General features: G+C 32.5%; 4 protein-coding genes across 7 annotated transcripts; 2 read left to right on the top strand and 2 right to left on the bottom strand.

The window, feature by feature from the left end:
• Positions 1–774: 774 nt before the first annotated feature.
• Positions 775–10,136, bottom strand: LOC143044916 (uncharacterized). 3 transcript variants are annotated; one of them, XM_076217171.1, is made up of 8 exons: positions 10,021–10,136; positions 8,031–8,361; positions 6,568–6,690; positions 5,971–6,068; positions 5,427–5,578; positions 4,894–5,052; positions 3,168–3,246; positions 775–959 (listed from the first exon to the last, which is right to left on the bottom strand). In XM_076217171.1, exons 2-8 carry the CDS (start codon positions 8,351–8,353, stop codon positions 799–801), a joined length of 1,095 nt encoding a protein of 364 aa, XP_076073286.1. In that variant the 5' UTR covers positions 8,354–8,361; positions 10,021–10,136; the 3' UTR covers positions 775–798. The 3 variants fall into 3 exon arrangements, with proteins under 3 accessions (XP_076073286.1, XP_076073303.1, XP_076073294.1); XM_076217188.1 differs by having other exon boundaries at positions 10,050–10,116; XM_076217179.1 differs by lacking the exon at positions 10,021–10,136 and adding an exon at positions 9,338–9,660.
• A 2,903-nt stretch (positions 10,137–13,039) lies between these two features.
• Positions 13,040–16,719, bottom strand: LOC143044909 (rho GTPase-activating protein 19-like). Of its 2 annotated transcripts, none has more exons than XM_076217145.1 (2): positions 16,610–16,719; positions 13,040–14,500 (listed from the first exon to the last, which is right to left on the bottom strand). In XM_076217145.1, the coding sequence occupies exons 1-2, from the start codon at positions 16,668–16,670 to the stop codon at positions 13,146–13,148; spliced, it is 1,416 nt and encodes a 471-aa protein (XP_076073260.1). In that variant the 5' UTR covers positions 16,671–16,719; the 3' UTR covers positions 13,040–13,145. The 2 variants fall into 2 exon arrangements, with proteins under 2 accessions (XP_076073260.1, XP_076073270.1); XM_076217155.1 differs by lacking the exon at positions 16,610–16,719 and adding an exon at positions 15,581–15,681.
• A 1,864-nt stretch (positions 16,720–18,583) lies between these two features.
• On the top strand, positions 18,584–21,577 carry LOC143044900 (rho GTPase-activating protein 19-like). The gene is made up of 2 exons (XM_076217133.1): positions 18,584–18,676; positions 19,134–21,577. The coding sequence occupies exons 1-2, from the start codon at positions 18,619–18,621 to the stop codon at positions 20,552–20,554; spliced, it is 1,479 nt and encodes a 492-aa protein (XP_076073248.1). The 5' UTR covers positions 18,584–18,618; the 3' UTR covers positions 20,555–21,577.
• Positions 21,578–21,669: 92 nt separating this feature from the next.
• LOC143044933 (histone-lysine N-methyltransferase SETMAR-like) lies at positions 21,670–23,690 on the top strand. The gene is made up of 2 exons (XM_076217198.1): positions 21,670–21,821; positions 22,891–23,690. Exons 1-2 carry the CDS (start codon positions 21,726–21,728, stop codon positions 23,620–23,622), a joined length of 828 nt encoding a protein of 275 aa, XP_076073313.1. The 5' UTR covers positions 21,670–21,725; the 3' UTR covers positions 23,623–23,690.
• The last annotated feature ends 3,501 nt before the right edge of the window (positions 23,691–27,191 follow it).

Here is a 27,191-nt window from a genome sequence, read left to right as displayed (position 1 = left end):
TAAAGCTGTGCCCTGCGGAGTATCTGGTTTTATGTGTGCAGGAGATTCATTTCATCACAACAGAAGTGAATCAATAAGTTTGACATGTATGTATAGATTCATTGAACACCTCTTACCTACTATGTTAGGTGATCACTAGTAATGGTAATTATCTAAATTGTATCAGATCTTATCTCAAGTGGGTGTAAAAAGGGAAATCACAAAGCTACTGATCCCTGAGGAAAATTTAAATTGAAAGTCCCTTATCAAATGGCAAAATCAAAAGCTCAAACACATCAAACAAAATGAAAATTTAAAATTTGACACAATTAAAAGTTTTGTTTTGGCACAAATGAAAAAAATAATATTTTCAAAATTGGTGCAAATGTCATACACACACAAGCATATATTTGCAAAGATAAGTCATCCAGTCACCGCTAAAATTAGCTTCTTAAATTTTGTTTACCACTTTAAATGAGAAAACTAACAGCCTACTTTACAACAATACGATTTCTTAAAAACAAATATGACAGACAAAAAAATAACAACCACTGAATTATAGGCTCCTGACTTGGGACAGGCACTATAAATGTGACGGGGTTAAACATGTTTGTGAGCCTGCCTCTAACCTGCATACCATAACATTATCTATTTCTTCAAACTTGTTTCATGTATGCCAAATATAATTCAGCATAAAAGACTGAAATATTTTTTTTAAAGCTCATTGATTTGAACAAGTCTATCACATATTTTAAGGTAGAATACACCTAGCCTTGAAACTACTAAAAATACACAGCAGTTTAAATTATTTTATTTGTTTCAAGTTATTTTCCCATGACTTTTGAATACATCTTTAACAATGTCTTTTCTGGCTAGTTTATCTGGAGCAGTACCAGTTTTATCGTTCAGCATTTTTGCACCATATTCCAGTAGAAGCCTCACTGTGTCTGCATGCTGACCTCCGCTGGCAATGTGAAGTGCTGTAATAAAGAAAGAATCATTATCATACATACTTTGTGAATACAAATCTCCAGCATAACTATATCTAAAGCTGCATATACTGTCACTGTATGCTATGAAACCTCGTCATTCATTCTCTGTAAATGGTTCAAATAACCTGATATTGGATAAGGTTTTTAAACTGTTCTATTATAAACTTTGAGTCAAAACTTGTCAACTTTCACAATTCACAGTAGCAAACCTACAGTCTGATTTGAATTTGTCTACTGACTGCTTGTGAACATAATATTTGCCAGCAGGTAGCATAACATTTATCTTTCTTTTGGCAAATATTTTATGCATAATCAGAATAATCTGACATTAATGATTAATAACAGGCAATTGTAAAAGAAAACATTTTCTCAATTTGCATAAGTGGCACATCAATAATAATCTAAAGAAGAATATATACAATCAAACTTAAAATATAACTTATGCAAGAAAAATTACTAAATTACAAATCTCTGCTTATCTGAACTATATGCATTTAATGTAAATATTAACAATGAGCAGTGACCAACAAATCAAATATAAATTTTCACCAAGTCTTTATTTACATCTACACCATAATAGTGTCCATAACATTTACTATCAATGAGGCTAATAAATCATGTGATATTAAGAATTTTTAAGCAAAAAAATTCCTGATATAATAAAAAGGATGTATTGATTTAATTGTTATAAGACTGAAACCAAACAAAACATGAAAAATACTCACTAAGTTTATGTTAATACCAAATAGCTGATTTTTCAATTTTCAAAAAAAGTACATATGTATTGCAACACCACATTGAAATTCAAATTAAAGAGACACTCTTTATTTTATGGTGATATAATTTGTTGAAATACAACTAGTTAAACATTATTTAAATTTCACTTGAGTTTAATCAATAAATATCGACTCGATAAGTTCTTGTCTGCACATGCAGCTACTGTACTCGTAAACAACAAAACAAATGTTTTTATCCTCATTGTTTTCGACATGTTAAATAATCAAGTTTATAAAGTTATGTGATTGACACCTTGTAATTGGTCATCCACAACTCTTAACTGCAGCAAGATGGCAGATTATCAGCATGAGGGAAGCAGGTATGTCGCTGTGACAATTGCACGTATTGTCATCACCATTCCACTATAAGTCGTTTTGAGAATAAAAATCAAGCAACAAATGATGTTAAAGACCTTCCGAGATCAAGAAGACCCCCTATAACATCTTCTAGGGAAAATCAAGCATAATGAAGGTTGGTCAGAAGGAAATCCATTGCAAACAATACAACCCTAAAAAGAGAGTGGTGGTCATACAGGAGTCTTTAAACAAGAACTGTTCGAGATCAAATCATCAATACTGTTATCGTGCGATAATACCATTTCGGAGACCTTTGCTTACAAACAGACACACAGTTGCCCGTATCAAATATAGTGCTATAGTGCAGAGCTCGTCAAAGTTTGAAATTAGCATCGTGGAGGAAGATCCATTGCTCCAATGGAATTCGGTTTATCATCCTTGGCCCGATCGTAGCCCAGATTTGAACCATATCGAGCATATTTGAGACACTGTTGGGCGTAAAGTGCGAGAAAGGACACCCCAGTTTAAACACGTCATGAAACAAACAATGCCCTTTACCAGGAATGGTTGCTGCTACCTTAGCAACAAATTGGTCGACTGATAGCAGGAATCAGATGACGTTAAGAGACGGTTACCGTTTGAATGGAGGCTGCGCACAAAGTACTAATTCTTTGGCGTAAAACGATTCATCATGATGTCAACAATCATCTTAAGATTAATTTTGAAATGTCTGACACTGTAAAGTTCAACTACAGAAAAAGTTGTAAAATGCATTTTTTTGGTGCAAAAACACTTCATTTTATTATCAAAATTGCGGTTAGATAAAACTTTTTTTTCTTCTTTTTTTTTTTCGTTTTAATGCCAATGTAATCATTAACTATGTTTCAATATTATTTTACATATATTTTATCATACTCCATCCAAAATAAGAGGCTGATTTTTCAAGGTTTAAAAAATCAAGGTGTTGCAATACTTTTTTCCATGTGTATATATATGTCACAATATAGTAAATAGGCAATTTCTAAATCTAATAAAAATCTTAGTGTCAATTTAATTTGAACTTTAATTCGTTTACACTCTAATGCTAGTTTGAGAGAGATGATGATAATATTTATCCATGTACCTGTTCTTCCCATTGTATCTGTATGATTTACATCAGCACCTGCAGACAGTAGAAACCTTACAGTATCAGTCTGACCTTCCTGAAAAAAATAAAAAAATAACAGAGACCTTACAGTATCAATCTGACCTTCCTGAAAAAAGGAAAACAACTGAAATAAAAAAATATTATAGTTTCAATTTCCATTGTATTAAAAAACCATGCCTACTTGAAGGATGGTCATATACCTTGGTACTAACTGATTTATTCCATAAGATTTCACTAGTAAGGGTTGCATTATAATTAGGCCTGAGAACACAGTTATTTTGTAGTGCATTTCTTTTAGACAATATATTCAAATTAAAAAAATCGCACCTGCTCTTTCTTAAAAAGATTTTTACAGTGTAGTGTATTACCAGTGAGACAAATAATATCAAAATTATAGAAACTTCTACCAGCTCTAATTAAAAATACTGACAATTCTGTGTGAAGGGGGTGTAAAATTCAGTTTGACAGCTTCAGACGTGATAAAATTTGACCTTTTTACACTGGACCAAATCACTACTTAACATAAAGATTCAGCACCCAAATTTTTTTAACATGTAATTACATCCCCCTACTTAATATTTCATACATTTAATATATAGAAATAAATTGGGAAAGAGTATCAATAAAACATGCAAGTAATACACTGTTTACACTAGGGACTATATTCGTAGACAACAAAAACCAAAGGACGATAACTGTGTCCTTGGACCATAATGCTTAAGGCAGTAATTTTTATATGACCATCCAAAGAGGCACATACTATGAGCAACTGATGTCCCTCCTTCAACTCAAAAGTGTAACTGTCAGATTTAAGGAAGTGTTTCCATGTCACACACTAATTAGAGTATACTTTGGTATATTTACTTCAAACTTTATACTGTTGATGGGATTTTATAAATATCTGATTTGTCATTGAGAGTTTTGGACAAAAAAACTTCAGATTTAAGGCAAATTTGTAAAAGTCACAAACTTATTTGCTTTTAAGAAATTAGTTAAAATATTGTAACTTATTATAAGTTATATGGTTCGCTACTGACCCCTACAGATGCATAGAGGGTTAGTAAAATCCATAGGGGTGAGGCCACGAACACCCTATGAAATTTACTAACCCTCTACAGTCTCATAGGGGGTCACCACCTGATGGCGTTAAAGCAATCACAATGTGACAATTTAGCTGCGGTGCGATAAATGATTATATGTTAACATTGTTTTGTAATAACCATAATAATGACTATGTATTTTGCCTCTTGTTGCACATGTAAATAATTACCTGAGTGTTTCCAAATAAAGTATATTATTGATATTGCTTACGCTTGGATCTATTTACTCCAAACTTTAAACATGTTTGAAAAATATTAGACAAAATAAATTTGATCAAGAATTCATAAGATTATTTTCCTTTTACATTCAATTAATTAGGTTCTTCTGCAAGATTTTCTGCAGGGCCTTTTTACTGACTACTTTTTAATGTCCTTTGTTAAGGTTATTTTCTAGCAGTGTGTTTGTAATTTTTATGTCAATGTTTTTTTGCTTGAACCTCATTTATCAATGTGTTTTATGCAAATTTGTTAAAAAGCTTTTAGTTTGTCAGTATATATATCTCCATGGTTACAACTGAAAGGTACCAAATATGGATTACATCATAAAAATTATGTCATATTGTGACAAAACATGTGAAAGTAAACCATATGACAAATTTTACCTTTGAAGCCACTAACAAAGGTGTAAATCCTCTAGAGGACACTGTATCTGGTGACAAACTAATATCATCTATAAGGAACCTGACAGATTCTATACATCCTGCTTGGCAGGCTTGATGGAGTGCCTGATAACCTACATTATCTTCTGAGGTTACATCAGCCTGGAAACATTTAATTAAAATCAATGAACAAGAGACCAATCCTATCATACCTAGCACTTATTTTGTTAGTTACAGGCTGAAAATGTTATATTTCTGCTGTAATTTTTTTTTCCAATATAATTCATATTACTTAAGAAACTTTTCCTTATAGGAAACCGACTCCCAACCAAAAACCTTAAATAAATATTATGATTACTCATAAATTAAATGGACTTTAAAAAAGTAAAAAGTAATTTAATAACGTGGCAGATAGTATATTATTTACAGAGGAGCAGAAGGCAGAAAACATAACATTGCACATGATTTGGCAAATTTTCAATCACCTACATATAAAATGTGTCCACTGTGTAGGACATTCTCCATTAAATCATCACCTTTTGAATGTCCAGTAAAAGCTTTGCAATGTCAGTATGACCTGATCTTAAAGCATCCATTAAAGGTGTACTTCCACAACTGTCTTTCTGGTCTACTGGGTAGGTACAATTCTTTAAAAGAAAACGGAACACTGAGGTACAGCCATGTAAAGCTGAAAGATATATGGATAAAATTGAAAAGGCATAAAGTCAAGAGCCAGAATTGTTTACCTGGCAAAAATATGCAACAATAAAATTGTAAGCAACAGTGGCCACAATCTTTCATACATAAGTAAGAATGTGACTCTATCGTTATTGGTATAAAATTAATTTAAAATGCAAGTTTTTATTTTTGTGAAACCTATCCAAATACAATTGTCAGAAGTATAATTAAATCACAAAATGCTCTAAATTTACAGTATGAATGTGCTATAGGATAAAGATTGTTGATCTGTCTGCTGTATTAGTGTTTTCCAGGTATATCTTTTAAAAAGTTCTGGATCCCCCTTTGATATTCTTCAAAATTTTGTACTTATATCATCATTTGACATCACATTTTATTTACCTGCTGTGTGTAATGGTGATCTTCCATTTTTACTACAGGTGTCCCAGACTTCTGAGTTCTTTGAATGGAGGAAATCTAAAATGTCTTCATGACCTTCCCTGGAATTACCAATATAATCTATTTGAATATATTATGAAATTTTATGATGTTATAGAACATTTTCAGAGACTCTGTAGGAATTGTTCAGTTGGGATTTATAAAACACCTCCATATTCCTATACCCGTAGTTACTCTTCATAAATATAAAATCATTATTGAAAATATGTGGATGTATCCCTTTGACAAAGTTTAGACCTCTGAAGGGAGCATCTAGTGTGAGATCCCAAGTAAAATCAAAGAGAAAAGGAGTTAAAGTAAAACACAATTTTACATTTAAGAATCATTGTTCGTACAACAAATAAAAATGTCAAAATTACTCAATCATAACAATAATTCTCTTGTGTGCTTTTGAAATAATTACCTGGAACATATTTTATTCTGAAATGGTTAATTGTTGGGTTCTCACAGATGGCAAGCAGATCTTCTATAGAAAACAAGTTACAAGACAAAAATTTAGTAAGATTTGCTAACAAAGTACTTTACTAAAGCTATATTTACCTTGTAGCTATGTGGAAACAATTCCATCCATCTTTATTTCTGAGAGTCTGATCTGCTCCATTGTCTAACAAAGCTTGTATTATACTAAGATTTGACTTTGTGCAAGCTAACATCAAAGGTGTCCTAAAAAATAAAACAACACAGAAGTACTGTAAACATCTTAATACAATGTTTTATATAACTTACTAATAACTTGTATGTATCAACCAAAATTCAGTTAATTCTAGTACATTTAGTCAATTTAGAAATTTAAAGCTATCATATGTCATATTTGCATGGATTTATCCAATGTCCAAAATATCTCATATTCTTTAGAAGAAATCCTCCTACTTTTATCAAATACACAAGTATCTTATATACTTTTTACGGGGGTTCGCGGGTCTAAATCATTTATATAGGATTTCTTTATATTTTTCTATAAATGAACTTTATCTTATAGTTGATAGAAAAATAAAATAAAAAAGTGGGATCACTGTTCATTTGCGCTCACAATCTGCCTTCGAAAGAAGCATACATTTTTGTAAAGGCGTTTTTTTTTCTGTTGAAGTAATAGGAGAAATAAAGGTTATATCGAAATAAAAAAAAGAAATTTATTACAGAAATCGCTAAAATTTTACAATAATTTAGTTTAAGTACAGCTTATATGGAAATTATATTAAAAAAGATAGGTCACTGATGAGTTGAAAAAGATATTTCAATTTTAGAGCCAAAAAATGGCATTTTTCCACCAAAGGGAGATAATTTGGAACTTTTTCAATGATGTATACATTTTGAAAGTCAACTGGGGCCAACACGAATTGATTGTTTTGAATGATTGTTGTACCATATGATAAAGTAACAACTACAAAAGGAAATAAATAAAATTTGTAATGAAAAACAAATGTTTGATTTTTTTCTGAAATTCTTATACCCTCGAGCCTCCTTAAGACATCATATACATTTATTAGATATCTTATAATACATTGAACAAAGACTATAGTTTAGTAATAAAAAGGTAATGTATTGTTCAAAATACAGAAAATAAAAGTTGTAGAATGGTTTTATTCAATCATTTTCAACTAAATCAATTTTCATTTGAAATACACATATATCTATTCAGTAAACATGATTTCATAAGATGCTTAATCTAACCTTTTTTTATTCAGAATATGTGCATACTTTGTATTTAGTTACTTTTCTAATGACAAATGTACCATATTTACACTGTCATGACTGTTTACTACTAGAAATGGCTATAATCTTGAAAACTTAAAAATAGAATTAAGAGTACCAGTAAACCTCCAAAACTTGTGTGACAAAAAATAGCAATGAATATAAACATGTATACCTAAAAAATATTCAACTTCTTCAAAGATCATAAAATTTCTGTCAACATTTCATTATAGTTTTTACTTAATTTGGATCGTTTTATAAATCATGGTTTGATGAGATTAATTGTTTTTAAGACTATCTCATAAATTTACCAATCAGCTCTTTTTAAACTGTCCATTTGAGCTCCATAACTCAATAAATACTGCACACAACCTAAACGATCATACTGTGCAGCTTCATGTAATGCTCTCTTTCCATCAAAGTTTGATGATTCTAAATCAGCACCATTGTCCAATAAAACTTTCACAAGCTCTAAGTGACCAAATCTACAGGCATAATGTAAAACTGTGTCTCCAGACTTAGGGTATGTCTTGTGAAGCCATGATGATAATTCTTTCTTCCCTAAATCTTTGAATAAATTTATATTTCCTTGCTGAGCTGCCTTGAAAATATCATTTGTGTCAATTTCATGCATTCCTTGCACTGAAAAAATAATTGAATATTGATTTAATGTATAAACACATATATGTGAGAAATATCTTATTTTGTATCATAGTATTTGCAAATATGTCATTAGTTTTTAAAACATGTCTTCTATCTAAAAACTTCTTTCAAAAGGTAACGTTTAAAACTGCTTCCTGGGGGGAAAAATATAAAATTCACAGAGGTTATAAAAAAAGAGGGTAGGAATACCCCTTACATGCTTACTGTCAGGTGTCAAACAGTTATTTTGGATTGGTTAGGGTCAAATTGGTTAAAATTTCAGTCATTTATCAAAGTATCCTTGTTGTGATTCATCAGAGGTCTAAAACAATTATTGCTAATCTTCTTTTTTAGAAAAAAATGGCTGTCAGATTTGTTAAAATCAGTAAATTTTATTTATCATCTTACAGACAGTATAAATTTTACTGTCATGCACCGAAAATTACCGTTAACGTAATTTGGCAAGAATTTCTACTGTTTTGTCATGAAGGTCCCCCATTATGACCCTCATATAATTGCATGAAAAAATCCTGCAAGCGGCATTTTTTAAACTGAATAAAAAAAAAACTTTATAGCAAATTCTAATAATGTCACTATTGCAGTCTGCTTTATAAGTGGTCTTCCAAAGCCAAAGGGATAAATGTACTAATGTCACGGAATAGAAGTTCCTTCATAATATAAGTTCTAAAAGGAAGAAACATTCTGGAATGTTATTTCCACAGCAATAAATATTACAGTATATGTTCCTAAATGAATAAATGGTATAGAATATTTGTTCCAACAGGAATAATATGACATTGTTTAAAACAAAGTTTCCAGTGGAACTTCTGTTAGGTGGAACAAATATATGTTCACAATAATCTAGCTATATATTATGAGAAGTTTTAAAGGTTGTTAAAAGCTTAAGGTTCATCATAACCTTTTGGCTAAAATGGCCGTATTTACACCCCAAATTTTACTCTGAGTACAGACTAACCTATACACCTGCAACAGTTTTATATAAAGGGATGGCAGGAACTAGATATATAAATTTTAAATGCATTTTATGTTTCAGAAAATTATAAACTTTTCTAGATTTTGCTATCCATTTTTTTTCGTTCCTGCAGAAGGTGCAAAAATTAACTAAGTAGTGAAAACGATTGAGAAGCTCCCCTCATATAATCAATGTTGTGAGTAGTATTGATTTAAATGGACAATAGATGGACAATAGACACCTGTAAACAATAGGGTATTTAACAGGTTTAAACTGTGTAACTGAGTGGACCGTATCAAATGAAACTCGGGTGTTTGTTTATTTTGCTATCTTCTGCAGACTGGAAAAAAATGAACATCAAAACCCAGGTAAGTTTTTAATTTTCTGAAACGTAGACTTCATATAACTTTTATATATCTAGTTCCTGCCATGCCTTAAAACTTTCCTGGATGTACCAGTTTGTCTGTACTCATAGTAATTTTGGAGGTGTAAACATGGCCATATTTTTCAATTCCTTATGATGAACCTTAACTCAATGACCAGTTGCATTTTTGCAAGGATTTTCCTTAAAAAATTCTTGATTTTTGTAATCAGCTATTTATCACCTATAATTAGATTCATGCAATTTGGACGTATTTCTGTATGCTACCCTGATAATGTTCATTAAAATGATGAATTATAAATACCCGATCTTATGATTTATATCTCTATGTACATGATGTATTGTCTTGTATAAATATTATTATATTGCTGAACTTGCTTAAAAGTTGACACGGAAATATTTCTCCGAAGTTAGTTTTAATATTATATTAGCCTTCACAGGTAAAGTGTTAATTTTCGTCTAATATTAGCAACAATTTTTAGGGGGAGGGGAGGGGGGGGCATTTAAGACACACAATTTCTTTCGACATTAATATAGTTTCTTTCTTCTACAAGTAGTGGACTGACAATTTTGGTTCCGTTAACCTATTATATAGTGTCTTGAAGTCATTTTTCGGTTTACAGTTTGAAACTTTCATCTGAAGGATAAAAGAGAGGCAGAACTTACCAAAGAGACATTCAAACTCATATGCCGAAAAAGAAATGACAATGTCAATGCAAAAAGAACACAACAAGATAAAAAATAGTTTACAAAACACATCAGGGTAAACTAAAGACTAAAGACTGAGCAGCACGAAAAAACCGGGGGTGGTCTCATGTGATCCAGAACGGTACGCAGATCCTACTCCACATCTGGTGCATCCTTTATTTAGAGTTCGATTATGCAATCTTCTTTTCATTCTTCTATTTTAAGATCCTGTATGAGTTTGCCATATATGAAAAAAGAAATATGTCGGCTAAAAGAGGAGCACAGTTGGTTCCCATGGTAATGCCGCCAGAATGCGGCGGATTGCATGCCAAGAAATCCTCGCTAAAAATTCCGGTCGAAAATATAGCAGGGTCAATTCTTGTCTTTGAGTTTGGAATGGCAAATACTTTTGTTAATTCAATCCGCCCAGCTGTTTTTGCTGATACACTTGATGTTAATAATTTAGAAAGATGTTTCGGGTATACTTGGAAAACCTAGCATTATGATATAATGTATCGTTGTTCATAATGACACTTATGAAATTTAGGTATCCAATAAATGAAAGAAGTCCCAGTTCTTCATCTTTGGTTAAATTCCATGTTGTTTTGGTGTTTTATTATATTGGAAATAAACAATATATTTGCCACGAAGGTAGGAATTGAAGGTGGTTATCAACATATATGTCTGTAGTTTTCAGCAATCTTGTTAATATTTTATTTCACGGTATATAATGCTATCGATGTCAGCAAAGAGTCTCAACTTGTTGTGATTGGGTTATTCTAGAATCTTTATCAGGGAATTGATGTTGGTGTTTGGTATTTTATAGTTTCTCTTCAGAAAGCGAATCTTTTTCTGATGTGTGAGGATTAGAACAATAAATTTGCCAGGTTTGAAGTTCATAAGCCATGCAACCTTCCATTTATAATCTTGTTGACTTGTTATTTCACGGTATTAGTATGTTATCATCAGCAAAGAGTCCTGGCTTGTGATTCAGATGTATTCTATGTTTTTGTAAACGGTCTAATGAAAAAGCTGAATCCAATTTAGAGTGTTGTATTTAAGCTTGTAAACTAGAAGTTTATGATCAAACGCTTAAAATCTTTGTAATGAAGACTATTTGAATATTTTTGTTTTTGTTGTTATGCGGTTTTTGTATAAATTAATACGTTGTGTTTCGCACGATCTCTATTTTCGGAAACCATATTGGAGGTCGCAACGGATGTTATTTGCCTCCAGATGGTACATATATGTTTTGTCACAAAATGCTTCAAGAATATTTAACAAATACAAGTAAGAGAGATTGCATGGCTATAATTTTTATACTTGTTTTGTTCGCCCAGATCTTTTTATATGCTGGCGCAAGGTTTGCTTGTTGGTATTTTGACTGTTGCTGTGATTTAGTAAAAATGTTAATTAAGATTGTTGCGATTTGTGTTTTTAGTTCTTTTTATAATTGTCTAATGATGCCGTTAACCACTAGCTTTGTGGGATTTTAGCTTCTGTAGTAATTTTAATATACCAGATGATATGATTCTTATTTCTGGCATTTTTTTTTGTATGGACCTGGGCCTTTTGTTCGATTTTTTTTATTAGTGAGTACTAGCTGTAATTGTTGGGTAAGAATGTCTGCTATTTCAGTAGTGACGGTTTCTAGTATGCCTTCTATAGTTATCTTTTCGATCTCTACTGTATCGATTCTAATTTGTTTTCAAAATAATAGACAAAAAATGGGAAAATTCGTCTATTATGGACAATAACTCCTACAAGAAGTGGTCTAACAATTTGAAAGTCGAGTATATGATAGCTGTCTCATTGGCAATCATGTCACATCTCCTTATGTTTATATCAATATCAATATAGTTTTGACGAGAACGGCTTGCCATGGTAAATTGGTACTTCTGTATAAGTCATGTTTGAGTCATTGTCTTTTTGAGAAAATACAGTTTTAATGAACATGTTGTTTGTTCTTATGTTATGCTATAACACCACTCATATATTAGGGGATGGTTGGGCGCTGGCAATCATGTTTAACCCGTCACATTATGTATCCTATCTCAGAATCAACAAACTCAGTGCTTGACGGATATTTTTTGCTTCTTGATTTGTTTCGTATATAAATAGGGCCTCTATACTTTTCTTTTATGAATGGTTTAACATTTGTCATGTTAAGGGTTTCTATAGCTTGATATGCGGTTACAGCGGTATATATAAAAATATAAAAAAAAAGAAGATGTGGTATGATTGCCAATGAGACAACTATCCACAAAAGACCAAAATGACAAAGAAATTAACAACTATAGGTCACCGTACGGCCTTCAACAATGAGCAAAGCCCATATCGCATAGTCGGCTATAAAAGGCCCCGATAAGACAATGTAAAACAATTCAAACGAGAAAACTAACGGCCTTATTTATGTATACATGTTTTGTTGAAGACTGTAGGGTGGCCTATAGTTGATTACTTTTACATCGTTTGGTGTAAGAGTTGTCTCATTGGCAACCATACAACAATGTTGGATATTTATATTATCTAAATTTACTGGTGTACTGTGAAAATGCTCATTTTTTAAGCAGATCACAGTGTATATTTTACTACGAATATAAAAGTTCAAATGTATGCATGAAAATTCAAATAAAAATTTCTTTCCTTTTCATAGTTTAATAAATTAATAACAATAATATATTACTCTCTCAAACATAACAGTATATTCACATAATAATTTATTGTTTCTCCATCAATGTCTTAAAACTTCACACAGTGGCTTGGTGACTGAAACAGAGCCATCGGAGCACGAGATCTCGGTGTTGACATAACCCGCTGAAGCTTGAGTGGCACACTCTTGAAGAACTGAGATATGGGTGAATGTTGAATTGGTTTAACACGTGCTACTGGTTTCTTGGAAGAAGATCCAGGTGCTGTACTGAAGATGATGGAATTAGTCTGCTTACTGAGTTTTGGCTTAAAGTCGAGTACATTACATAATGGTGAAAGGAACATCTCTGGTGTAGGTCTCTTCTCTGGGATACCATCACTAGTGTCACTACTCAGTCTCTTACGAGGTTTTGTTGGAGGTGTGAAGGGCACTGCGAGTGTACTGGTGGCTTTTGGCTTGTCACAGAGGTCTACGACGTGAACTTTCGGTGACGTCCTGTCTATAACAGCTGAGTCTGTAGTTTCTTGAACTGTTCTGTAATAAAGCTGGTTTGGTACCTCCATCTCTCGCCAGAAGTTAGCTACGGATCGAGACAAGTCTTTAGGTATACTGAATATCTGTGGGCCATTCTCTATCATTATGGAAACCAAATCGGAAACTTTCGGTAGAACAGAGTGAAGATTGTCAGCTGACGAATGACGGTCACAGAGGAGATGAGGTGCGAATAAAATACCCAAAGAATAAGCTGTCATCAGGTTACTAGAGATGGATGCGGCTTTGTTGAGGAGTGTCATCAATGGCTTCAATAAGTTGAGGTTATCGGATGGTAAAAGATGGAGAACAAGTTGCATAGCTTGGATCTTGGCAGACATTGTTTCTTCTTTTGTTGACTTGGTGATGTTGGTAATCTGAACATATACATTGAAGAACTTTTGAGTTAGAAGAGGTTCTGGTAGATTGTGAATGTAGCGTTTGAGAACGTTGGCACTGTCGTGTGGAGATAACGATGACAAGTATTTCTCGGTAAGTGTTGATGAGTCTAGCTTTGATTTCAACTGCTTCTGTCTGCATATGTTACCAGTTTTACGGAATAAACCTTCTGTAGATATGACGCCATCTTGGGAAAGGTAGTTGATCAACTGAAGCACTGATGCAATATTCTCTGGTGAAAGGTCGGAGCCAAACATGGACTGTTTCTGAGCTTTTCTCTTACTGAACGAAAGAGCCGTCTTGTGTTGTGGAACAGGTGCAGTAGGTGGTATCATCAATGTCTCAAGGTCATCTTGTGGTATTTCAAGGATTGTTGATAAGTGTGACTTTACAAACTCTTTAAACTTCAGAGGCATGCAATTCTGTAGTCTACATACGTGCTTTTCTGATGGTTGAAAACGGGTTCTTCTATTTACAGAAAGTGTTAGTCTACTGACGGACTGTGCTGGAGACCCTGAAATAAATGTAATATAAAAATATTAACTAGTACTTAAGATTCAATATAGATCCACAATAAAGCTAATATATTGTAGAATCATGAGCCATAAATTATTAAAACTGCAAATTGTTTTATGACTTTATTGTCTTGATGGGATGCTGTCTCATTAATGTAAAATACCTACATCTCCTTATATATGTATTGTATATGTGATACTCTTTTAGTGTTATAGGTATGGATGTAATATTCATATCGGTCTTTGTAAAATAAGTTATATATCAATAGCTAATGATTATGTTTAACGGAGTTCAGTGCTTTGATGTTACCCAAAATGCACTTTTAACTTGCTTCATTCATTATCTTTAGTTTGAAATCTGGGACTATTATATTAGTTAGTATAATAGTCCCAGTTAAAATATAACTTTGAATTCACAATTTTTATCAGTGTGTGCGTTGCTTAGTGGCTTCTTATTTGGAGGGTTCCAACGATGCGTGACTGGGTTATTGTAGCAATTGTCAAATCATGCAATTGCTCTATCGGTTATTGATATTCAAAATGTATTTAGACCGATTCTTGAATAATACGCACACTAATACTAATATTCTTAATACATTAATGTCCTTATTTTCCTAATCATAGAAATTATTGCGAGCATATCAAAGTTACGTCAAGGAGGTTATATGACCTCCTTGGTTATGTGAAATACATACAAAATAATATAATTCTGATTTATATTATATATAAATAAGTTCCTGTGAATATAATACTTCCATGATATTAGACAATATTTGTTCATTAATAAAGGGAGAGTCAGTCCATACGGTATCCAAAGGAGGGCACTTGCAGTTCCACAGTCATCATAAACTTATTGGTTTTTGACAAAATAGAAGATTTCTTTCTTCTCGATGACAAAACCTTTTATAAAATCTATGAATTTCATATAAATGCTTTACTGAAAATTCTGGATCGATAATTCGAAATTGTACTGTTATATTTCATTTTATTCATTCATTTGGAAACTATTGTCTTATTAATAAAATGAATAATTTAATAACTTCAGTACATGGATATATATGGTAATTATGAGGACTTACATGAAGACCGGTTTGAAAACATCCCAATAAGTTATAATCCTTCCTTGTTAAAATTTCATATGATAATAAAAAGTTAAACATGAAATATGATATATAATAATGAGTGTCAAAATGTCATGTCCGTGACCGGGAGGGGTTAACAGTTCTCGTGTGTTTGTAATGACCCCATACCTTCAAGTGTTAAACTAAATTACATTAAGTAAATATAGAGTGTTTTAGTCAATTATCTATAATATGATGTAGACAGCATTCAAATGAATTGTCAACAAACTGAAAATAAAAAAAATACTTTTGTCTCAAAAGTTTAATATAAAATGTTGCTTGCACTTATTTAATATTTAATGCATTTCCGCACCAAAGATACAAACGTTTAATTTCTTGTTTTCATAAATTTTGTAAACACTTTGTATTCGTTATTTTGAAAAACGTCTTTTTCATATTTTTTTGTCCCGATAATTGTTAACTTTAATCAAGGATTTGTATAGTCTTACTATACAAATCCTTGCTTTAATTGATGACATCATTGTAAAAACTATTTATATAAAATCAGTACTACTCAACTGTTAATCAAATAAATTCTATAGATTATAAAAGAAAGTGCATGTTTCGAATTGCATTTTATTGGTATTTAGTGCATTTACTTGATAAATTTTAATATCATTGTTCCCTTTTTATATCTTTTAAATTGCATGGAATCAAAATCTACTTAATATATATATGTATGTATATTTGATGAATGATCATAAATAAGATAAGAGTATCAAATTCCTCCAATATATTTTAGATGTTATATTTTATCATAAGGCAAACACAGAAAGTAAGACTATTTATGATATTTACGAAAAAATCCAAATATAAACGTTCTTATTAAAAAAAAACATATATGACAGGAGTGAACGAATAAAACACATATTTTGGTAAATAAATTCGAATGTTACTATAAATATGGTAAACTAATGATGATATTACATATATTGATAAATAAAAACTGTTTCTGTTTTAATTTTTTAAGTTTAGAAGAATTTATACCTGTATTTCTTGTAACTCTAAAACTTCTGTACTTCATAGCTTGAATATCTTTATAATCCATAATGACAATATATAGAAGATGTTGTCTTCATTCACAAAACAAGAGTTTATGAATTTTTGTTTAATGCGATTTCTTTTTATACTGTTATGATTAATTATGTATAATGAAGTGAATAGATATCTGTCATTGTCCCAATCAACAAAGATGGGGTATAATGATAATACACTAATAAATAATAAATATAGTTGTCTTTTCACGTGTCAACCCCGTTATCAGATTTCACACCCTTGCGGGACATGGACAATCACATTTAACAGGTTCGGGGACGATTATGACACCTATATTAGTGTTAGGTGAAAAAGGAACGGGGTCCCATAGTCATGTTAATTGTAATTTTATGACACGGCATCCTTAAAATAATAAGTTTGTATATACAAATAAACAAGTGAAATGGGTAGAAATTATTGAGGATTAGATACATATCATATCATTTTATTATAACTATTTTGATATGAGCGTCGCTGATGAGTCTTAAGTAGACGAAACGTGCGTCTGGCGTATTAAATTATAATCCTGGTACCTTTGATAACTTTTTATATGGTGAAAAAAACATGAAATTATTTATCTTGATGATAATTGTTAACAAAAATTGTGAAGGTCCAATTCCTTGTTTTATATAGACCTAATATATTATTAATCTTACTGAATACATACTAATTTCATTCTTAATTTTGATAACGTTAGCAACATGATACTGTATTTATAAAGTTCACAATACACTAATGACAATCCACTGTAAGAATTCAATATACTTGTTAAGAATAAAATACAAAACTGTACTAGTATACATTCGTTCGTACGAAAACAGGCATTGTATCCCAATAATGATACACAAGAAATATGAGTAGTGGGTGACCCGAATGAAGATTTTTTCTCTTCACATCTATATTAATTTTAGTTGAAAATTGATCCAGTCGTCTGTAAGTTAGGACCAAAAGATATTTTGTATACTAAGTACCAGATGTCAAGTATATCCATTTGTTTGCTACAGTTTTGCTAACAGAATGAATAAACCTGAAAGTATACATTGTTAGTGAAACCGTGCAAATAGACTCGTTAATGGAGAAAGAGACTGCAGTTCGCAAGACTTATATTTCGATATTTCGACTTCATAGAAACGAAAGATTGCAACGATGCGGTAAACGTACAAACAAATCTTAGATATATATGCAGTAAACATGGCTCTAAAAAATAGGCGCTGAAAAATATATGTCTAAGATTTTAAAAGGTTTTTGAAACTAGTCATTATTTATAAGAAGACTGTACCCAGAGACAAACACAATTGTATTATGTCTCTGCTGTACCAATATACTGTCGATGTTGAAATACGAAATAAAATCTCAAAATTGTGATGGAAGGTTTTGTTTTATATATCAGAAAAGATATCGTTGTATGGAACCTTTCGTTCTTAACATATATATAAAGATCACAGTACAATTTTTTTTTATGTATGACAAGCCTTTTATGAATGCGTTGTGACGTTTCATCATTAAATGAAGTGTTGTTTGTTTATGAAAAAATGCACTTGCTGTCTTTAGCAGAAGTGTGTATTGCTTACAGCTATTGCTTCGCCTTGGGCTTAAATCTTCATAAAACATGACCAAGTATTGTCTAACCTATAAGTGAAAAAAGCACACGCTTGGCTCATACCAGAGGTGCGTGTTATTAAAAGGGTGTGAAATATGAATATTGTTTAATTAATTGTTCTTAATCTTCATTAATTAATTGATCGTTAAACTTTGCCCCAAGTTACTACTGAATTATTAGATATTTATCTTTTTTTAATTAAAATAGAAAAATAATTAATAGACTTTAGGAATTAATCATTATTTTGAATCTGATAAAATGAAGTATTTCTACACTAGCGTTATATAAAGCATAAAGTTCTGAGATTCAATCAAACAAGAATCAACCTTCTGAGTTTACTAAATAACAAAAAGAAAAGAAAATGGAATTGTCAAGAGAAATAAATAAATACAGAAGTTTTAAAGCTAAAAAACATTCAGGTAATTTTATAAAACAAAAGATTGAAGATGTCGGAAATATTTACTGGAACAATATTTAACATTTTTAAATTGTGTAATTTATTGAACAAAACATAGGAAATAAAAGCTGTTTACTAATAATTTTTGAGAAAATGTATTGTCCCAATTAAAAAATATTTCATTTTAACATTCATGAATTTAATTCATTCAAACATATATGTATTTACTTACTTTTTCTGTAAAGTCTTTAATTTCTTTTTGATATATGTATGAAATAGGTAAAAGAGTAAATTATCAAAACAAAAATAGACCACCTCATTAATGACGCCTTAACTTAATGACAGCTCATCTCAACTATCCCTCAATACGTCCACCAAGTCCATAACGAGTCATGTCATAATAGAGTAAAATATCTAGTATATAAAAATAGTAGATTAAATTAGTTATTCATACTTCAATTATTTTTACACATTCACAGCGATCAAAAGACGACAAACAATGTCTACATCCTCTCTTAGACGCAACAGATGCCAGCAACAGGCAGAACGGAATGTCTTCAGATTAAAAAATAGCATGCCAAACAAATTCGAAGAAATGGTTCTTAGTAGTCTTGGTAAAGCAGTGACTATGACAACACAAGAAATAGACTCTCAAGTGAACAGAAAGAGCCCTGAGAAGGTTACACTCAAACGCAAAAGCTCCAGACTCTCGTTCTACAGAAAGTCTATTAAAAAGAGGGAATTCACACAGCTAACACCAGATTCCATTTCTGCTCTCACAGTCTTGATTGAATTCATTGGAAAAAGTTACAACATCAAAGATGAAGGACTATTCCGTAAAACTGGAAACATAAGCCGCCAGAAAACTGTTAGAAAACAACTTCTGGAGTGTTCCATGATTGACTTGGAACTAATTTCGTCTCATGATGGAGCTAACGTGCTAAAGAACTTCATACGAGACCTCTTTGAACCACTTCTAACGAACAGATTCCATAATGTGTATACTAGATTAGCATCTCTACTGACAACCGAAGATAAAGCCAAACCAACAACTTTGAAAGCTCTACAAATGCTGATGTTACTGATGCCAAGTGACAACTATTGCTTACTGAGACCATTGATCACACTACTTCATCGTACTTCAAAAACACCGGAAAATCTCATGACAGCGGATTCACTGGCTATTATATTCACTCCTCATTTTCTCTGCAATAAATCATCAAGCGGGACTGAACTGCAAACAACTACTAAGACATTTTGTCACCTGGTTGCATTTATGATTGAATCTGGAAACAATTTGTTTAAAATTCCACAAGATCTTGCTGAGGAAGTGTCAAGTTTTTGGAAAGAGATGGAAATTCCTAATCATTTGTATCTTCAAAGTGTTACAAAAAAGAATCGGCCACTGAAAACGTTAGATGACAGCGTGTTGACAGAATCGCCTAAACTAACTCCAAAAAAGAAGTCAGGAAGACGATCTCTTGTTCATGTCATAGACTTAGGAATTTCACCAGATAAAAGAAGGAAGAGTGGTTTGTTTTTACCCCGCCATAGACAAAGTAGCGAGAGTAGTGACGCCAGTTTACCAGAAAGGAGACCTCTTCCAGATATCGTGGTGAGCAAAGTCGACGAGAAGTGTTGTACAGCCAAAAACCAATCAGAACAGAGGCAATGGAATTTTCCTCCATCGACAACCAAAAACAAACCTGTTGCCATGGTTAAACCCATCTCTCGATCTCCGATTTCACAGTTTTTCAGGAATGTTCCCCAGCAACTACAAAAAGTCATGCAAACTCCAAGATCAAGGACACCAATGTTGTACCGGTCACCTCAGTTGGACATGCCACATCTGGACATGCCACAGCTGGACTTAGACGACGATAGAGAAATCATGTGCTGAGAAAATGAAAACAAAGATGCAATAAAGTGCCAAAATCAAACATTAAGAACTGCATTTAAAAAAGTACATGTACTTGTATTTATAATTGTATACTTTTGTACATAACTGTTATTATATTTATTAGTGCTTAAATGTAAAATAAAAGTTTTATCAAAACATTTGCTATTACGTTTTTTATTCAAATATAAAATACGAAGTGATGATAATTTGTACCAACTGAAAAATAACTCATAAGGAGTAAAAGATGAATAAGACAAAGGACCACAGGTCCACTGAGATATAAACCGACAAACATGTCATGATGAGAGTCTTGAGCATTCAGGGTCGTATGTATTCGAGATGTGGACTCCGCGTCTTATCCAGCATTTTGTCCAGCATCCAGTAACAGCACTGTCATATCGACATGAAAGCAGACATGGTGAAGTTGTAAACTCAGCTGCGTTTCCTCTTAACCTACTACTAGTATCATTTATAGAGAAGGTATACTTCTGTTGATATATATATATATGATCATGAAAAAGTTTAACACACTATAGCAGGTAAAGTCTTCTGAGTTGGCTAAGGAAAATATTAGTGAAAAAAAGGAGCAATCATTGACTTGTGAATATTAAATTCTTCCCATTCAAACAATAACCTTCGGAAATTCATCAGGTAGCACCTACTTCGTGTTATATCAGTTTATATATAAGCTCCCGATTGAAGCTGTAATGTTAGCATGGTTAGACATGTTGAATTTTTGCCTATATGCTATGGACCTGAAAAATCGCCGTCTGTTTTTTTACAGGCATACTGTTTTTTTTTTTAGTTCTGCACACATATCTATAGAGAACCGATTAAAATAAAATATGAATGAGGCGGAAGACTTAGAGGGACACCTGGCGACTCAAGTATAGCAAACTTAGGCAAAACTCACATGCTAAATGACATGAAATATCCTACGTGAGCACCAACGGTTAACAACTGCCTCCTTCAATATACTTTCTATACTGGGGTTCAGTTTAGCAACTGCTTTTTCTTTTATCCAGTTTAGCAGTGCGTTTTCTTTTATCCAGTTTAGCAATATTTTTCTTTGCTCGCCTTATCGTACAGTTCTCGACTAAAACACGGTAATTGATAAGTGTATCCGAATACGAACCAACATTTAGAATAGTGACTTCCGGAAAATTAAACTATGGATAATAATAAGTTTGACTGGACTGAAGGACTTGAAAACAAAGCAATATTTAGCAATGACAAAGTTCTTATCTTCAAGATGAAGAAATCGAAGGTATGTCCCAAGGTTCTTAATTTGGTGTCGAAAATCCGTATATCTATAAAGTGTTAATTTTATGTACACTACGTATAACATTTCGGACTTGTTTATTATTTTGTATTGTGTGATCAATCTGAGACTACTATGACTACTCACTGTAACACTGTGTTATAGTAGTCAGTAGTCTCAGGACCAATAGATGATCAAAGATGCTGCCATGTTACTTTCTTGGATTCTTGATTCCTCACCAGACACAGTTAGAAAAATAATTACTTTAGTGACATTGTCAAATAATATCTTTATTGTAATTTTTGTCAAAACATGTCAAAAGATTGTCAGACAATTATTTCATTGTGTATAATACTGCATGTTTGCGTACTTGTTGGTAGTATAGCATTAAAAATGTATAATATATAATGTAGTAAGGGGAATCTAGTAGTCTATAGTTTAGTACTAACATGACTAACGACACCAGTTGCGGATCCAGAACTAAATTAGGCCGTTAATTTTGTCTTTTGAAATGTTTTACAATTGTCATTTCGGGGTCTTTTATGGCTGACTTTGTGGTATGGTCTTTGCTCATTGTTGAAGACCGTACGGTAACCTATGTTGTTAATTTCTGTTTCATTTGGTCTCTTTTGAAGGGCCAACTATTCACATCTTCTTTTTTGCAATTAGAGTCAGAAAATGTATCCGGGTACCGGTAGGATGTTATGTATTCCTGTCGAGTCTTACCACGTGAGCCAGTGGGTTATGATTCCCAACTCGACATCTTAATCCCAAATATACAGGTTTACGTGTCACGAAATTCAGCAGCAATTGGTTAATACCGTTTGTCCATGGTAAACAGACAGGTATATTGAGCTACAATGTAGATCTTTAAAAAAAATTTATGAAACATTTATGATAATTAAAGAATAATGTTTACTTTCTTTCGGTAACCAAACATTTTCATATCAGGTCAGTTATTCATATTTTAGTACATTAACAAGGATTCGGCATTTTTTATTTTAACAATAACCATGATAACGTTAACCTGACATTGTTGCTTATTATTTCTTACCTTTGTGAATTTTCATTTTAGTATGTCACACAAAACATTCCTGGTCCAGGCTGTGAGATGGATGATTTCGAAGATAAACTTCTCGGCTGTCAATGCCTAGCTTGTGATAGAGACTGCAAATGTACTGCTCAATATGGAAATGCATACAAAGACAAGAAAATAGACCTAACCCTTTTAGGGTCCAGTGTAACACCTGTATTTGAATGTAATTCTAACTGTTCATGTTCTTCGCAGTGTCAAAACAGGGTAGTACAGCACGGAATCAGTGTACAATTACAAATTTTCAATACAGACAATAAAGGTCTTGGTCTTCAGACTTTGGAGAAAATACAAACAGGAACATTTGTATGTGAATATGCAGGAGAAATTATATCCTTACAAGAAGCACAAAGTAGATGTAACAAACAGAAAAATACGGACATGAATTATATACTCACTGTAAAGGAGCACTGTAAAAATGGCATACTAAAAACCTTTGTCGATCCAAATAAGTTAGGAAATATTGGGAGATATATAAATCACAGTTGTTCTCCTAATTTATCAATGGTTCCCATACGAGTAGATACTATGGTTCCAAAAGTTTGCTTATTTGCCAATAGAGACATTGAACCCCTTGAAGAGCTATCATTTGTTTATGGAACGCTAAGACCAGACCAGAAAACAGGCACGAAATGTTTTTGTAATTCAAATGGATGCACAGGATTTATGCCATTCGATGAAGAGTTAAAAAGCTCTTTTTATTTTCTGGAATAAATCAAGAAAAAAATCAAGTAGAGTTATGTCTACATATGTTTATGAAATAAAAATTTAAAAGGATCAAAGCTTCAATCATATCATCACAGTATAGCTAGCATATTCCCCTTTTCCTCACATAAGAAGGCTTTAGATGAAGGTGGCAGTATGTGACACGTCGTACGGATTCAATTTACCGGAGACGAAATAAGTTAACGTAGATATTAGAAACTCTAGGTCACCATACGAACTGTAACAATGAGCAGAACCAATACCTCATAGCTATACAGTGTTCGACAAATGTAAAACTTATCAAACGAGAAAACCAACGGCCTGATCTGATTTGTGTAAAAAATTCAAACAAACGAGAAACTAAAATTATACTAGTATACAACAACGAACAACAACCAGTGATTTATCTATGCTCCTGACATTGGACTGCTACATACCGAATGTTAACCTGGGGCATTGGTGTAACAGCACAACATAAGAACAAACTTTAAAATTCTTACACACTATTTGTCGTGTGAATTTCTCACTAATGAGTAATGAGATAAACTATATTTTGTAAAGACCTTTCTTGCAAAAGAGGGACGAAAGATACCAGAGGGACAGTCAAACTCATAAATCGAAAATCAACTGACAACGCCTGGCTAAAAATGAAATAAGACAAACAGACAAACAATAGAACACATGAAATAACAAAGAAAACTAAAGAATAAGCAACACGAACCCCACCAAAAACTAGGGGTGATCTCAGGTGCTCCGGAAGGGTAAGTAGATCCTGCTCCACATGTGGCACCCGTTGTGTTGCTTATGTTATACTAAATCCGGTAAATAGTCTAATTCGGTAGGTCACATTCATGAAAGGGAAGGGGATTGCAGTTACGACGTAAGGAACATATCCGACATCATTTGTGAAACGGTTATTCCATAACGGTCAACCAACTCGTGATGGCGTCCGTAAAATTTATGAAGGGATGATTACAACTTCACCATTTGGAACTCTTGGTTTAATAGCTTCCTTGTGAGCAGCAACCCTCTATCAAGAAAATCATGATAGGAAATGCAAGAACGGGAATATCGTATCAATCGGGAGATACATACCCCGTATGCAGGTGCTGCTGGAATGTTGCTACTTAGAAATGGAAAGTTCACAACCCTTACCAAATGGTGCTTAAATTTTGCATATATGATGCATATATGCTGCTCACGTTAGTTTCTAACATGATTGCACGTAAGGTTTTTAACGTGCAAATTAGGTGAGCATTTATGTTAGAAAAATTATATTTGCACGTATGCAACTAACCTAATTTCATGATAAAAACCTTACGTGCAAATGCTCACGTTAGTTTTCATATGAACATTCCCTTATTTGGAAGCATTCAAAATTAAATGCATACGTGCAATTTGCTCGTATTAGCAAACTATTGCATACGTGCAAACGGATCTTTCTGATGAGCATTTCTGAAATATTTGACAGCTTTGTATTGCAGCACTCTGTCGGTAGTCCTTTGTGATTGGGATGAAAAAAAGGGGGGGGGGGGCGTGAGTTTGAACTTTAAGATTAACTTCCAATAAACTTGTTAGACAATGCAATATTGTTATTGTGAAAATCATTTATAAAGCACAAAGGTGTCAGTATTCACCTCAGAAACTTACAAAACCTTTGAATAGACTTATTAAGAAGGGATATAATTACGATACTGTTGTCAAGTCATTAAAGATTGCATATTTTGGCGTTAATATTGTCACTGATAAGGTCTTTGCATCGGAACTAAACACTTTTATTCTAAAAACAGTTGTTGGCATGACACGGGTTATGTTCTTCTCATATATGTAATGATGGTATGATATTAAACCCCTAACGGGAAGGATTGTACCTGATGTTCATATGATGAAATCATAATCTTTCAGTCAGTTTAATTGAAGTTTGGAGCTGGCATGTCAGTTAACTGCTAGTAGTCTGTTGTTATTTATGTATTATTGTCATTTTGTTTATTTTCTTTGGTTACATCTTCTGACATCAGACTCGGACTTCTCTTGAACTGAATTTTAATGTGCGTATTGTTATGCGTTTACTTTTCTACATTGGTTAGAGGTATAGGGGGAAAGTTGAGATCTCACAAACATGTTTAACCCCGCCACATTTTTGCGCCTGTCCCAAGTCAGGAGCCTCTGGCCTTTGTTAGTCTTGTATTATTTTAATTTTAATTTCTTGTGTACAATTTGGAAATTAGTATGGCGTTCATTATCACTGGACTAGTATATATTTGTTTAGGGGCCAGCTGAAGGACGCCTCCGGGTGCGGGAATTTCTCGCTACATTGAAGACCTGTTGGTGACCCTCTGCTGTTGTTTTTTATTTGGTCGGGTTGTTGTCTCTTTGACACATTCCCCATTTCCATTCTCAATTTTATGTCAGAAATGCAAAAGTTGAAAAGTATGTGTTACAATATTAACAGCAAGAGTTCATGTGATGTGCTACTTTGATGTATCACCATACAGAAAGTATATATGTGTTTGACAGAGACAGATCCAAAAGTGCTGACATACTTTACAACTATAAAATCACTGTTAAGGTGCTGGCCAACATATCACAGAAAATTCAAAGTACCTATTTATATGAAGTGTGTGTTCAACACATCTAAAAATGCCCATATGCTACAACTCATCACTGACCAATTTAAGTATTTGATTCAAATTCAATATTTTTCTGTGTGTATTGTTATATCATATACAACTGGCTTAATTTTAAATATAAGTCAAAAGATTCAATATTTACTTTAAATACTTAATATGTTTCAAGTACTTACTAACTTAAAATGTAAAAAATGATTTAGAAGTATAATAAGAGAGGCGAACGATACCAGAAGGACATTCAAACTCATAAGTAACAAAAAAAACCTGACAAAGCCATGGCTAAAAAAAGAAACAGACCAACAGAAAAACTAAAGTTCACAAAACACAACATAGTAAACTAAGGATTGAGAAACACAAACCCCACCAAAAACTAGGGGTGATCTCAGTTGCTCTGGCAGGGTAAGAAGATCATGCTTCACATGTGGCATCCATCATAATATTTCAATTATCAAATTGCATGGTAAGAATCAGATTCAATAAACAAAAAAAAATGAAACGGGATGTTGAATGATGAATTTTGAACTAGAGATTATAAAAAAATGAGAATGAAAATTTTAATAAAAATGAGGAAAAAGAAAACAAGTTAAAAAAAAGAAACTGAAAGATGAAGTTGATCAGCTTTTGACAAAAATAAAACAGCCATAAAAGCTTGGAAAAATAAATTACCCCCCCCCCCCCCGGGACAGACCCCTCCAAAAAAAAATCAAAATCAAATACGTCTCCTGGCTAATATGTCTTGTCATATTACCTTTATACAAATATACAAATCATGTGTAGGTATGATGATTAATTTCAGTATCATACTGAGGTTTTGGACTTGGATTTTATTTTACAGATTCATGCTAGCAAATATATTTGAAAAAAAAATCTTAGTCCAATTGCTAACATAAATCTCTTATGAGCTTTTGGACTTGGACAATTTCAAGATTATTTTATATCTTACTGTTA

This window comes from Mytilus galloprovincialis, chromosome 1 (assembly GCF_965363235.1).
Source record: "Mytilus galloprovincialis chromosome 1, xbMytGall1.hap1.1, whole genome shotgun sequence".
Lineage (NCBI taxonomy): Eukaryota > Metazoa > Mollusca > Bivalvia > Mytilida > Mytilidae > Mytilus > Mytilus galloprovincialis.
Note: the sequence above shows the minus strand (reverse complement) of the source record. Positions and strands in the feature narration are given on the sequence as shown.